At 36.1% G+C, this 15,147-nt stretch overlaps 1 protein-coding gene across 1 annotated transcript in view; it reads left to right on the top strand.

The window, feature by feature from the left end:
* The first annotated feature begins 464 nt into the window (after positions 1-464).
* DISC1 (DISC1 scaffold protein) overlaps positions 465-15,147 on the top strand; it is a 148,213-nt gene continuing 133,530 nt past the window's right edge. The window contains exons 1-2 of the mRNA XM_070950888.1: positions 465-1,235; positions 2,093-2,162. Of these exons, the coding sequence (XP_070806989.1) occupies positions 531-1,235; positions 2,093-2,162 (775 nt within the window). The 5' untranslated portion in view covers positions 465-530. The remainder of the gene's footprint in view (positions 1,236-2,092; positions 2,163-15,147) is intronic.

The raw sequence follows: 15,147 nt of genomic DNA, 5'->3' as shown, positions 1-15,147 counted from the left end.
TAAGTATTACCTTTTACTTGGCTTTAAAAACAATTAAAAATAAAAATAAATTATTATCATCAAGCCCTTTTTTTTTTAGTAAACACTTCCTATAACATTAAAAATTACATTTTATTAATTAGTAATTTTGAAGTCGCTATCACCTCAGGAGCCCTGCTTTTTGTAAACAGAATATGACAAGATATAAATCTGTTCAGTATTGTGTGGGGTTTTTTTTCAAATTAGGTTCCAAAATGTCCTCTTATGTGGAAAAATACATTTGTGATCATTTTCCCACTTTGTTTATTTTAGAGATTCAAGATTTTTAATTACCCGTGGATTCTTAAGAGAAGGTGGAAAAGGAACCAGGGTCCTACAAGATGTAGAATTTCACCCTCCATTTGTCAGTGAATCAAACTATCTGAGCAATACAGATAGCACACAATCAAGAACTTAAGTCCTGTTCTTTGAAGATACCATGTGAACCTGTTTTGGGATTATTCTATTTCTGGCGTGCTGTTTAGACCTACTGTTGCCACAAATACAACAGAATGTCTCAGACCCATGCAGCAATCTTGTCAGATTCTCCTGCGATTAACCACCATAAAGGAGATGTCTCACCTACACGAAGCTTGTCTGCATGGTCGGGCAAGTTGCTAGATGCAGTGGAGAAGACTTCTGAGGGTGTTAGTTCACAAAAGAAAGAAAGATTATGTGCTCAGCATCAGGAGAAAGGGATCAACACCCAGGAGCCTGAAAACCAAGAAACTTCCAATGGTCCTTCCAGTCTTCAGGATTCCTTTCACTCACATTTTAGTTTCATCCAACTCTCACTAAATTTAGCCTCTGAAGCTGCTGCAGGTGAATCGAGAAGTAGGGAATCTAAAGAAATTGTGCAATTAGGTGGAATAGAGAAAACAGAAAATATTAATTTTCATCTGTCTGGAGAAGTCCAAAGAATTTCACGAACGGAACTGTGGGCTTCACGTAACTCCTTGTGCAATGAAGTTGGTACCTGCCCCTCAGAAACTACAGAAGATGACATTTTGCAGGACTGTGGAAGGCTCTCACCTTTCCATGCAAATAATGCATTCTCTTCTTCCACGGATTCTTTAGAGGCAACATCTGCTGATTCTTCGGTGACTTCAGGCTATGAGAGTTGTGGCATCGCTAGTGACCACAGTTGGGATTTTCTGATGAAGGAGTATGAACCAGTATTACAGGAATGTTTGCTGGGCAATCGTCGTTTAGTAAAGGTTTGTATTCTTTGTGCCCATTTTGCGTGATAGAATTTTAAGCAAGTATATACATTCAATATAAAGCAATGCAGTAACTGTTGTATTGTAATGCTTATTTTGGGGGACGTTTCTACTGAGAATTTGAGAAGTTGCCTATGAAGATATTGCTGGATGGTTATAATTTGTAAGCAAAATAAGTTGCAGAAGTACAGAATTGCATCATTGGAAGAGACCTTGTAGGTCTTCTGCTCAAACAGGAGTTTATATACCATTCTGGAAAAATGGCTGTCCAATCTCCTCTTAAAAACCTTTAATAATGGTTTTGAATGCTTTGTTTTCCAAATATCTTGAGCCTTTCTACTCTCTTTCTGCCAAAAGTTTACAATATTTGCTGCCCTTTAATCTCATTTTAGTTTTCTCTCACTCTCCTTGCTACATATTTTTCTCCATTGCTCTAACCTACCCAATCTTTTAGAATACTACCACTGCTGCTGGTGAGCCTTACCTAAATCGAATTAATTAATTTTTAATTTAAGATTTCCTGGTTGAAGCCTGCAAATCTCAAGATGGGTAAGATAAGCAATCTGCCATGTGTTTGATTTTTTCCAGTTTAGGAATCATGGGAAACTCATCTGATTTTCACATCTTCATATAAATATATCCTGTCATTATATCATTATGTCTACTCTGGGTGCTCTTGAATTATGTATGATGATTGTACAATGTGGGGTGACAGAAGTGTCTTCAGAAATGCGTGGGCCAAGTGGAATGAGATCAAAACTTTTGGATTGTTGTGATCATATATACAATGCTTAGGTCACAATTTTTCAAAGCAGCATAGAGGAATATTGCTCATGATCTTTTCATTGATACAGATGAAATCCTTGATGAGAAAACTTCAGAAGCTTCAGGAGAAAGCAGTAGCTGAAGACGACTATGAGAAAGGTATGTTTCTGACAACCAGTTGCTCTATAAGTTGTGGATGGGCAAAACCTCATTAACCTCATGGCTCAGGCTGGCTCACAATAATGTTTTATTTGCCCAACAATTACGCAAGCTAGGTTTAAGAAGAAAATGGCTTGTCAATTCCAGTGTCATCTCAATCAAGTTTTCTGTGCCTCAGTAGTAAGATCTTTATCATGTGAAAAAACATTTTTTAATCATATCATACAGTAGTTATTCCATTTTACATACGCATATCTGTAGTAGACTCTGCTGCAGTGGCCTAGAGGGGGAGCTCTCGCCTCACAATCAGTAGGCTGTGAGTTCAATCCTAGGTAGATATTCCTCTCTCTAGGCACACAGAGAATATATCTGCTGAAAAACATTCTGCATTGGCAACAGGAAGTGCATCCAGCCAGTAAACACTCAGCTCCATTCAGTTGCCCAGACCCCACCCTCAAAGGATTATGGGGTCATTAAAAGAGGATGATGATGATGAGGATATCTGTAGTGGACTCAAATTAATTAAACCTTATTGTGGAGTTAAGAGGTAGTAAGAGGCGGTATAGACGAGAGGCCTTTTACTTGACCATGATTTCTATGATCCAAATTACCCTCTTGAGGTTAATGACTGGGCAGACCATAACCCGTTGAAAATAGTATGGAGAGGAGCCCGCAGAATAAAGAGATGGAAGATGGATGTAGGAGTATTAAAAGACAAAGATTTACTCCAAAAGCTAAAAGAGGAGATGGTTTTTTTCTTTAGGGTCAATAGGAAAGAGGATACTAGTCCACAGATTATCTGGGATACGGCGAAGGCGGTGATCAGGGGAGTAATATCATCTTATATTATTGGAAAGAGGAAGACCCAAAGACTGAAACGGAGTAAATTGAGGTGTGAATTGGAGAAAATGGAAGCGAGGTTGCAGACAGACCCAGGGAACTTAAAACTAGTTGAGAAGAAGAAAATAACCCGACACCAGTTAAACCTATTAGATCAGGAAGAATTGGCTACTAAAATTAGATGGGCAAAACAAAGGCATTTTGAGCATGCAAATAAAGCAGGAAAATGGCTTACTTATAGACTGAAGAAGCAACAGGAGAGAAATAGGATAGTTTGTTTGAAGGACCAAAGGGGAAGATGTGTTTCGGATAAGGAAGGGAAAGGAAAAATAATACAAGAATATTTTACTGCTTTGTATTCAGCTGGAGATGAACAGGACCAGGAGATTAGAGAGTATTTGGCTAGAGCGGATTCCCGGAAGGTCCCACTCCCAATGAGAGAAATATTGAATGCAGAGATTACCTTGAAGGAAGTAGAGTTAGTATTAAGGGAACAAAAAGGGGGAAAGACCCCAGGTACGGATGGTCTGCCAGTAGAAATTTATACTGCCCTCCTTGAGACTTTGGGGGAATTTTTGACTCAAGTATTTAATGAGGTTTTGGTCTTTGGTCAAATGCCACCCTCCTGGTCTGAAGCATATATTACACTAATTCCAAAGGAAGGCACTGATCCGCTTCTGATTAAAAATTACAGACCGATTTCCCTGCTTAATTCCGATTATAAATTATTCTCTGCGATTTTAGCGAAGAGACTAAAAATTTTCCTGAATGAGTACATCCACGGAGACCAGAATGGCTTCCTACCTCATAGACAATTGAAAGATAACGTGAGAACTATAATGAATATATTAGAATATTATGAGTGTAATTCTGATAAACAGGTGGCCCTGGTCTCCGTGGATGCACAAAAAGCCTTTGACAGAGTGAGCTGGAAATTTCTCTTTGCACAGTTGAGCGAAATGGAATTCGGGGAAAGATTTACCAGGGCAATCCGGACAGTATACGCAAAACAGACAGCGAAAATACTTATTAATGGGGAGGAGTCTGAAAAAATTGATATAAGTAAAGGTACTAGACAGGGATGTCCATTATCTCCACTTTTATTTATTTTAACCCTAGAGTTATTATTGAATGAGGTCAGAAGAAATCAAGGAATTAGAGGGCTAAGAAACAGAGGGGAAGAGTTTAAGCTCCAAGCCTTTGCGGACGACTTGATATTTGTCTTGGAAGAACCTTTGGAATCGGGACCAATCCTGCTACAGGAATTGGAGGCTTACGGGAAAGTAGCGGGATTTAAATTAAATAAAGATAAAACCAAGATCCTAATTAAAAATATGACGAAGAATCAAAAAGCGCAGTTAGAGGAAGAACTAGGGATCCAGATAGTCAAAAAACTAAAATACTTAGGAATTTGGCTTTCATCTAAATGCTCGACCATTAAAGAAGACAACTACCAAAAACTACTTAGTCAAACTAAAGAAATGTTGGAAGGATGGAAAAGTTTACAGCTATCATTATTAGGTAGAATTGCAGTAGTTAAGACGTATATCCTGCCTAAATGGATTTTTCTCTTTCAGACAGCCCCAGTTTTAGTAGATACAAATTTTTTTCATTCTTTAGATCAGTGTATACATAGATTTGTATGGCAGAATAAAAAACCAAGGATTAAATTGAAAATGCTTCAAGAATCCCCTTCCAGGGGAGGATTTGGCCTACCTAAATGGGAGCTTTATCATCAGGCAGCTGTCTTAACTTGGATCAGAGACTGGATTGCCTTGAGGAGGAGGAGAATCCTTAGCTTGGAAGGCCACAATTTGCAACAGGGGTGGCACTATTATCTGAGTCAGGAAAGGCCCAAAAAACATAAATATTTTATGGACCACTTTATTCGAAAGGTTTTGATGACCATATGGGATCGAATAAGAAATAAATTTTACCTGATGACTCCGATTTGGCTTTCCCCTTTAGAGGCAATGACACACCCGACTCTTTACAACAGAAATAAACCACCAATCTACCAAGCTCTGTTGGATCCTTCAGGCAAAGTAAAATCTCGAAATATGCTGGGGGAATTAGGCTATGAGCTAGATTGGTGGTCATACAATCAGATCCAATCTAGGACAGCTCAGGATAAAAATAAAGGAGGAATTTATAATTCTCTACAGGAACTTGATAAGATCTTGTTGGGGAAGGATGAGAAGGTATTATCCAAACTCTATCAATTCCTCTTAATGGACTGGATTGGAGAGGAGGTCATCAAAGACTCAATGATTGCCTGGGGGAGAAATTTGGGATACTCGATTGAACTTGAAAAATGGGAAGAAATCTGGGGGACAACCTTAAAATTAACAATGTCAGTTTCCTATAAGGAAAATATATACAAAATGCTATATAGATGGCACCTGCCCCCGGCTAGATTATCGAAGATGTTCCCGGGGACCTCTCCGGTTTGCTGGAAATGCAACGCTGCTATGGGAACTTACTTTCATAGTTGGTGGACCTGTCCCCGAGCAAAAGAATATTGGGTTAGAATTCAAAAATGGATTTTAGAAATCATAGGATGTAGAATAGATTTGAACCCGGAAACGTTTTTACTAGGCATGAAACCAGAGAATTTAAACAAATCTAATTGGTATCTCGCTCTCCACATCATCATTGCAGCCAGGATCTCGTTCGCGCAAGAATGGAAATCTAAAAATATCCCATCGGAGGCTATGTTAATTGCAAAGATCATGGACTGTGCAGAAGCAGACAAGCTTACTGGACTTTTGCGAGATAGACAAGAATCGGGGTTATATAGGAGCTGGGACAGATGGTATGCTTGGCTGCAAAAAAAGAAATCTTAAGAACGAAAATATTAACCTTAATGTGAACGTGGGTAAATACTTCCAGGAGTACTGCATGACGATTGAGAATTTTTTTTCTGGCTAAACCTTCCTTTCGTTTGATGAGTTAGCTTAATGGAAGTTTGTACTTTCTCCAGGCGAAAATTGATACTTTAAAACTCTATATGTATTATATTACTCTCTGCAATTCTATCCATATTATTATATTTTTTTCTGTATTTTTTAATAATTTTCAATAAAAAAAAAAAACAAATTACCCTCTTCCTATATGTCCTTTCTTTATTTAAAAAGTGTGTCTAGGTTCTGCATATGCTAATCACAATATGTCAGCTGAAGGTACTACCTAAAAGGAACATCTGCACTTTAAAGTGGGACAATCTGGCAGTGGGAAGGACACGGGGAAAGGCTGATACCTATTTGTGCCCTCAAAAAATAGTTGCTGTGCTGTTCTAGCAATGGAATAATCTGGCAGAGTGAATAAATTGTAAGCCTCATTCAAACCTAAAGGCTACTGGTATCAGAACCATGGCCTGTTTATTTGCAAATCTGTAAAGGAATACTTTGAATAACTTAGATTCTGATTACTTTCCAAAAATACTTATCATCTACATCAGAGCTGTCAAACTCGTGGCCCGTGAGCTGGATGTGTCACATGCTGGCTACAGCCACACCCAGTTTAGCGAAGGGGAAAAAAGTCGTGATGCGTCACATGACGCCGCCATGACACTGCGAGTTTGGCACCCCTGATCTACTTAGATGAATGAGTGAAACTAAAGAAGGTAGATTTCTTCTCCTATTCCTGTCTCTAGATCTAAATCCATGTCTATTTGTGCCACGAGGAAACTGTTGTGTTTGCATGATCCTTGGGAGGATGTTGAGTTTTTCTATTTTTCAGTGGTAGTCTTTCACATTAAGGAATTTCATTTCTATTTGTAGTGAAGATGCATGTAAAAAAGTGGTTCTAATACAAGTATCTATTTGGAGCAGAAGTATGTTTAATTTTCACAATTACCTTTAGTGCTTCATTTTTCCTGCATCTCCAAGACTGACAAATGTGTCACTATTCTGACATTAAATTTTGTTGTTGTTTTATTAGTAGGTACCAATAAACCGTTAGTTTTTCCTAACCTTTTAACTCTTTAATCTACTTACTTCTTTTTCTTCCATTCTCTTAATGGATATTTGGGTATTCTGTATCAGATGAGCAGAATTCTCAAAACATTTTATGAAATCCACAGTTTGTTTTCAAGAGTAAAAGAGTTTTTTTTTTTTACAGAACAGAATGAAGAATTAAAATGTTAATGTTCTTTTCCATGTTGTTTGAACTTTCTTAATTTTTTTTTTGTTAAATGTTTAACAAGGAACCTGATAAATTCCTTTATCAGATTAAATGCTGCTTAATAGTTTTCTACCAGCATTTTCACATCTTAATAGTTTTCCATTTGTTCTCCATTTTAGGAACATTCTATGAAGAAGTTCACCTATTTGTTCTGATTTTACAATTTATGTAAAATTTGCAATTCATTCTTATTTTTTTTCACATCAAAAACAACTACCTTCATCTTTGATAACATCCATGCTCCTTATTTTATCACAGCTTCTATCTAATATTTTTTTGCAAATCATTCACATTCGTAACATACTGTATACAAAATATGCGCACCTTGTCTCTAGTCAATGTGCCTCTACAACATCACCAGAAGCATTTCTTATTAATTTACTTATAAATACATCAAACAATGAAGGGAACATCACTTATTTTTGTTTTATTTTGTGTTCAGTGTTGAACACTGGCAACTGCCACAGCCATACCATTTTCCAACATTTTTATAGTTTTTATTACTTCCTTTTTTTCTTTTTCTTTTTCTTTTCTTCCTGAGCACTAACTTTAACAGCATTTATTCCTATTCCACTCTTTAATGTATCAGTATTACTTCCTACAAAATTTTAAAGTGCTTCTTCCCCTATCCTCCCATTTCGGTTCCATACCAAATAATTCCCTTTTCTTCTTAGGGACATACAGTAGTTACTTGCACTACCATTTTTGTAGTAACAGATCATGTATAGAATACATAAAAAGGATCTTTCATGGGTTTGTTAAAAAGCTTGGTTAAAGGTCTCTTAGCTTCGAGGCAATCTAAGTCAAACCAATTCTCTGTGTGAAAATCTGATCTCTGGTCTTTGAGGCTGTGGCTGTGGCTGCTATAACAGCAGGCTGAAGGAGCTGGGTTGCGTTAGAGTGATGGCTTGAAATTGGCTTCCCAGAGCAGGTAACAACTGAACTGGATCAGATTTTAAAATGTTAGAAATCATTTCTCCCAGTTGGGGTGCCCATTTCATTGGATAGGGCAAAGGTCATCTTCCTCCATAACAATACGGGTCAAATAAAGAAATATAATACATTAGGAACTTAATAAATAAAACTCCTGGAAAGTGTTCACCACCAGCTATACTAGCTACAAAAATATTCTGGATAAAAGGTGGTTTTCTTCCGCCCTCAAAATTGTTATATTAGGGAGGGATCAGAGGCAAATCAATAAGAAAATTCTGCTGGATAATCTGCAAGCATTGAACCATTTAGCAAGTTTAATTTCAGGTTATTAAGGGTTTGGAGAAAACACAAATATTTCTCAAAACATCCTTACAATTTCATCATTTTTATTTTTATCTCTGTTCACTTTGCTGATGCTCTTTGATTAGCCTTTTTCACCCATGTCCATTACATTTTGTTTTACTTCCATGAAAATTTGCTCTGTATTTTCTCTGTCTGTTTTAAGCTTAATATTTCTTGCTTTCTTTGACATGGTACTCTTTGATATATTTTTATCTATGCACATAATGCAGTATTTTACTTTCATGCTCAATTTTGGCAGCAATTTATATATATACATACACGAACAACACACATATATTGCATATCCTCTTTTAATTTACAATTTCATTCTTTTCACCCTTCCCTTTAGTACCTTCTGTGACACTCTGTAATATAATTCCAAGCAGCAACAACTTCTCCTTCTCCTCTTCTTCCTCCTCCTCCTCCTCCCAAGATCCACTTCCTCAGCACTCCCGTATACTTCTTTTCTTTCATTATAAAATTGAAACAAACCATGCCTTTCTATGCATTGCCTTTTCATTTACATGAATTGAATATGAATAGGCTGAGGATTAACCCATATATGCAAAACAAATGGGTCTTTTTCTGAGCATATACTCTCCAAATAGTCAGCATACTTAATCTCAAATTTCTAAATAACCTAAACATATCTTCTACATTCTTTTGTTCCACTCTCCTATTCTTGTCATCCAAAGAATAATTTTCTCACTGAATTGTATTCATTCTGAACATTGCGTTTTCTTCCCAAATTCATCACTGGTTTTCCATTATCCTGGTTCACAGGAGTGTAACCTGTAACTATTATCCCCCTATAGATTTCTACTTTCCTTTGCCCTAACAATAATCTAGTTGGTACAGATTCTTACTTTTTGAGCTTTATTTCAACCCTTTTATGATGGAGCCTATACTTTTATTTCCTAGCACATTCGCATACATATTCCATGGGATCAGACTACTTCCCTTCAGTTCTATTGCATTCTTCCTCTTTTTCTTAGTTTCACAAACATACAACATAACCATTTCCTTTCCTTTTGGTAATTCATGCTCTTTAGCACTCAATCCTTTTCTCTTCCAAGTTGTAATTCTCCATCAATCTTAGGGGTTATAATCCCTGCCAATGGAAAAGACCATTTTGGAACACTTTAGAGATTGCCACAAAGGCAATCAGAGCTCCATTTTACCCCAAACAAAGTCAAGGTATTCTGTGCAAACTAAGATTTAAGATTTCTACCACAGTACTGCATTGCCACCTAAGATACTGTTGTCCACATTTTGCAGTATACTGATACACACTTTGGATAATGGTTCGCTACCATTTGATAATTTAATTTCCTAGGAAATCTATTTTATCCTAAACTTCCTAAGAGTGTTTATATTACTTAGAGATTGAATTAACCTACTTTCATGAATATTTATAACAGTTAAAAGAAGGTATATAATCAGCACACCCAAAATATTTTAATAGATTGCCTGATTAGACATCGGTAATTCTTTATTTGATTATATTAAAGCTGTTCAGAGTCTCCTCAAAACATGAAATGAATGGCATGTATGTATGTATGTATGTATGTATATGTGTGTGTGTGTGCGCACATGCTCATTTGCATGCATATAACTTCTTTTTTTCAGTCACATGGCTTAATTGAAATGAATTTTACATTTTCTTGCTGAACGGTACCCATGAACTCAACAATAATTCGTGTAACAGTTTCAATATTTTCCCTGGGCTTTGCTTCTTTGGAATATAGTTGAATTTTTTTTCATATGCACGTATTTTCTTGCTCTAGTATATGGAATTCATAACATACGGAGAAATTGATTTTTCTGCTCCTTCAATTTTAAATACAATACATTTCATACATTTTCTTGGCAAGTAAAATTCTATTGGAAAGTAGTAACAACATTTTGCCTTGCTTAGCATAGAGGAGATTTTTTTTTCTGTTGTCCAAGGATGTTGGAATGTTGTCACGGTTCATTATTCATGACAGAATTTGACAGCTCCAAGGTTAAACTCACCACTGAGATTTTTTTACTGCAGAATTTCTGTGGAAGGTGCCTGGAAAAGGTAGCTTGCATTTTTATATCAACTCATGGAAGCTTATGCTTTTAGAGGGCATGCATATTTTAATGTTTTCTTTTCACTTGGATTCTGAAATAAATGGATCTTAAAGAGCTAATATTTAAGTGTGGGATATTTGTTAGATTTTACACCAGAAATAATAATAGTTAAAAAGCATTGATTATGGTTGTGAGAAAGCATGGCTTTGTATTTACTTCATGAAGCAGGAATTATACGAAACAACGTATGCTTGCAGAAATCTGAGTCAAATTTTTCGGGTTTTGCATAGTACTATTATTTATAGTTTCTTGACTCCTCCTTCCCCCACTTTCTTTTTCAAATAAAACTAATTGAACAATCCTTTGTTATGATCAATTTTTTAAAAAACAGTCAGATTCTATTATGAAATGCTTCAGCAATACTCTAATGATAGGAATTTCTGTGCCATAACCACTTTGGAGACAAAAGTACCATCTTTTAATTTTTTAATTAGAGAAAGAGGGAGAGAGAATATGGATGAATGAATGGCAATATCAGCCTTGCAAAAGTCTAGTGGTTAATATCTGGCGATATGTAAAAACAAAAGGGTTATAATTTATATGCTGCACCGTTGCTTTGGTTTTGAGGTAAGAACAAATGATAGGTCTGCTTGCCAAGAAGAAGCTGCATATAGAAAAAATCAGGAAAAAAGAAATGTTAATATATATTGCTAGTCTGTGTATTATATGCCATATGCTAAATAAATAAATAAGGAGAGAAGATGTCAGGAGCCTGATAGCTGGTTCAGGTAGAGTGATGAACCACAATTTCTTAACTAAGTTTGATCAGCGCCACATATCGCCCTAATTCATAAATTACAGCTTGCAAACCACAGAGATTGGGTTCAAAAAATCATTTAAAGCAAAACCAAATGCACTATATTGTGGTTTAGCATTATATGCAAAACTAGCAGTAGTCAGAGCAATTGGTCTTCTGCATCTGCTGCTGTTGCTTCTGTAGGCTATTGTTTGTTGTAAAAGCTCTCTAAAAATGAAGGATAACTCCAGCAACAAATTCATTTCTTGAATCCCTCTATAGTAATGATAGCCGCTGAGGTAACCCACATAACTGATTGCAGCACTTATTGTCTGATTTAAGGAGAGCTTAGCAATATCACTTAGACTTCTATACCGCTTCAGAGTACTTTAGCCCTTTTAAACTAAGACTCAGCCTATTGCCCCCAACAATCCTCATTTTAGTGACCTTGGAAGGATGGAAGGCTGAATCAACCTTGAGCCGATGAGGATCGAACCCCTGGCAGTCAGCAGAATTAGCCTGCGATAATGCATTCTAACCACTGTCCCACCGTAACTCAGTAGGTTCTGCTATATATTATAATGCCTTGGCTTATTCACCTCTTAGTGGATCCTTCTCCAGTTATCTTAGGACCACATTTTTATCTTCCAAAAACTGGGCATTTTTTTTTTTAAAAAACCCTCCTAGTATGTTATAGCAAGTTGTGTAAACTATTTACAGCATTGATTTATTTCACCTGCTGTTAAATATTTTTCTGTGCATTCTTTACATATATATAACTCATATCATAGTAATCTTGAGGGAAACAGAGTCTCCAGTTACAGTGTCTATATTTCTGAATATGTGAACCATGGGCATGATTCCAAGTACTATATATAAACTAACAAGTGGCTAAATAATTGATACATTTTGAAAATGTATGTGTAGGTTTTCTATGTATGCTGATGTAGTCTACAGGCCTGAAATTCTATTAGAAGAAAAACTGATGGTTCAGGTCCATCTAATCATATTTCTGATCATATCACAGTAGTTGAATGCAGTTGGTGGGATACAGTTTTGAGGAGGAAGATCCCAATAACATTTCTCATATTGTACTCTTCAGGGGATATAAATGGGTGAAAAAAAGGAAAGACGTCCATGACTCCACAATCATAAAAAAAAATATGAAACATTGATTGTGTTTTTTGGACTCTCCTGCAGATGTCCCTGGTTGCCTTTGAGATCATACAGATACTAAACCAGGTAGCAATAGAATACTAAAATGATTTATTTTAGTTGTGTTTTGGATCATACTACACCAGAAATGTAATTGCTGTGCTTTACAAAGTTGGCTATTGCCCTCTGCAAATTGCTAGGATTCTTTTACCAGTTTTACTATTTTTGATATTTACACTTTACAATTTAGAGATGTTAGCTCACAGCTTGAAAGAATTTAGATTGAAATTCCCACTGCTAAGCTTCATGCAGGCTATCATATAAATAAGCTAGCTTGATTGCTGGCATTGTTTTTTTCCTGAAATGTTAAACAGTGAAATCTTATTTCTGCTTCAGCCTAGATACAGAATGATCCGTAAGATGATGTGGAGTTTACAGTGTTTTGATCTTGTCCTTGCTTAAATGCATATTCTTATTCAAGTGATGTATAGCTCAGGGTTGAACTGATGATGCTACCTGGCCAGGTAATGAAACATCTGCAAGCAAACAACCAGGCTCAGAAATCAGCAAGGATTTCTTTTATTCTTAGGCTATGATGATGCAATTGTATGAACAGAAAAAAAAAGTCTGCAATCCTGATGGCATATTTTATTTTAAAGCAATAAAGAATTCTGTACAAATAACCTTAACGATGAGCATAAATTTATTGAAACTCACTGCAATGAATGAAATGGTATAATTGAAAAAAAAAAAGACATCCATGTTAATGTTTACAGAGTTCTGTGTGAAGTTGTTGTTTTTTTTAAGAAAAAATATGTGTGGAAATAACTATTGGTATCTTCCTAACTTTTAATAGGTGCTGGGCATCTGAACCGCTTGAAATTTGGTCTGCAAAGCACCATAAAACCTTAAAGTAGAATACCTAATTATTAAACATTACCAGAATGTTTAACTTTGAAAATGTTTCCTCCAGGGACACTTTCTTTATTGGAAAAGGTATTTTATTTAATCATGTCCACAGGGAAATCTTGACAATTTTCAGAATAAAGAATAATGATATCATTTCAGAGGTATTTGGAAATTTCACAAATGCAATTAGAAGAGAACTCATAAAATCAGCAAATTTCTCAGGAAAATGCCATCCTTTCACCTTGATAAATCAGAGGAGAAAATGGTTTTAATTTGGTTGGTGCTGGAGCTGCACGCGTGATACTTAGTTGTCTAATCACAGGTCTTTCAGTGGGTAGAAAATGTATCAGATCCTTACATCAGTTTTTGTTTAACAGCAAATTGCAGTAGTTGTAAATAGCATTCTTTGAAGATGTAAGAAAACCTCCTATAATGATATATGTTGATGACACAGTGTTGCAGTGATGGGATTCAATTTTTTTTGCTATTGGTTCTGTGGGCGTGGCTTGGTGGGCATGGCATGGTGGGCGTGGCTGGGTGGGCGTGACAGGGGAAGGATACTGTAAAATCTCCATTCCCACCCTACTCCAGGGGAAGGATACTGCAAAATCCCCATTTCCTCCCGATCAGCTGGGACTCAGTAGGCAGAGAATAGATGGGGGGCGGGGCCAGTCAGAGGTGGTATTTACCAGTTCTCCGAACTACTCAAAATTTCTGTTACCAATTCTCCAGAACTGGCTGAATACTACCTCTGCAGTGTTGTCTTCACATGTTGATGACTTTAGGAAAATATCCCTCCTTATTGATATAGACAGTCTCTTGTCTGTTTGCTTAAACCATAAGAAAACAAGGAAATGGATGGGCAGATATAGTAGTGCAGAATGGTAATTTTATATTTGGGATTTATGGGATCATGGATATTAACCTCAATTATGAAGCATAACATTACAATTGGTTTTTTCTCCAACATTTTTTAAAGCTCAGAATTACTTCTCCATATTAGTAAGATCATACATCAAAGGAAAGAGATTTTCCACCTCTTAAAACAAGAAGCATTTGAAAAGTGTAGTTTTCTTCACTGAATTCAGTTCAATCTCTATCTTGAGTAGGAGAAGTATTTTTGCTTTAATACATATTTTTATTTGAAAATAAACACTAATCTTTTCTAGGGTAATTTAAAATTTTAAAAAATAATAGCATGTTCATTGCCCTTATCATCATATGGTTTTAAATATAAAATAAATATTTAATATTAATATAAAGTAATAATTTTATATTAATATAATATTGGTAATATTAAATATTAAATATAAAAGAAAGGAAAATAAACCATGGTATTTTTAAAAATATGGAAAAGAAATCTGGATTGGAATGTTGATTGGTCCTGAAAAAAAATTAGATGAAGCAAAAAATGGTGCATAATTTCCTGGTCCTGTAAACTTTTGTTTTGTTAGCAACAGGGGTGAAATCCAGCAGGTTCTGGAGTACCGGTAGTGGAAATTTTGAGTAGTTTGGGGAGCCTTGGTAGTACAGTGGTCTAAGGCACCCTGTTATTAAGACCAGCTGCCTGCATTTACTGCAGGTTCGAATCTCGCCAAGGCTCAAGGTTGATTCAGCCTTCCATCCTTTCTAAGGTAGGTAAAATGAGGACCCAGATTGTGGGGTCAATAAGCTGACTTTGTATAAATATACAAAAGAATGAAGGCTATTGCTTAGCGCATTGTAAGCTGCCCTGAGTCTCCGGAGAAGGGCAGCATATAAATCAAA

The sequence above is a fragment of the Pituophis catenifer genome, unplaced genomic scaffold (assembly GCF_029215685.1).
Source record: "Pituophis catenifer annectens isolate HBS135680 unplaced genomic scaffold, rPitCat1.0.hap2 SCAF_1, whole genome shotgun sequence".
NCBI classification, from domain to species: domain Eukaryota; kingdom Metazoa; phylum Chordata; class Lepidosauria; order Squamata; family Colubridae; genus Pituophis; species Pituophis catenifer.
The sequence above is the reverse complement of the archived record's forward strand: the minus strand, read 5'-3'. Positions and strand labels throughout refer to the sequence as shown.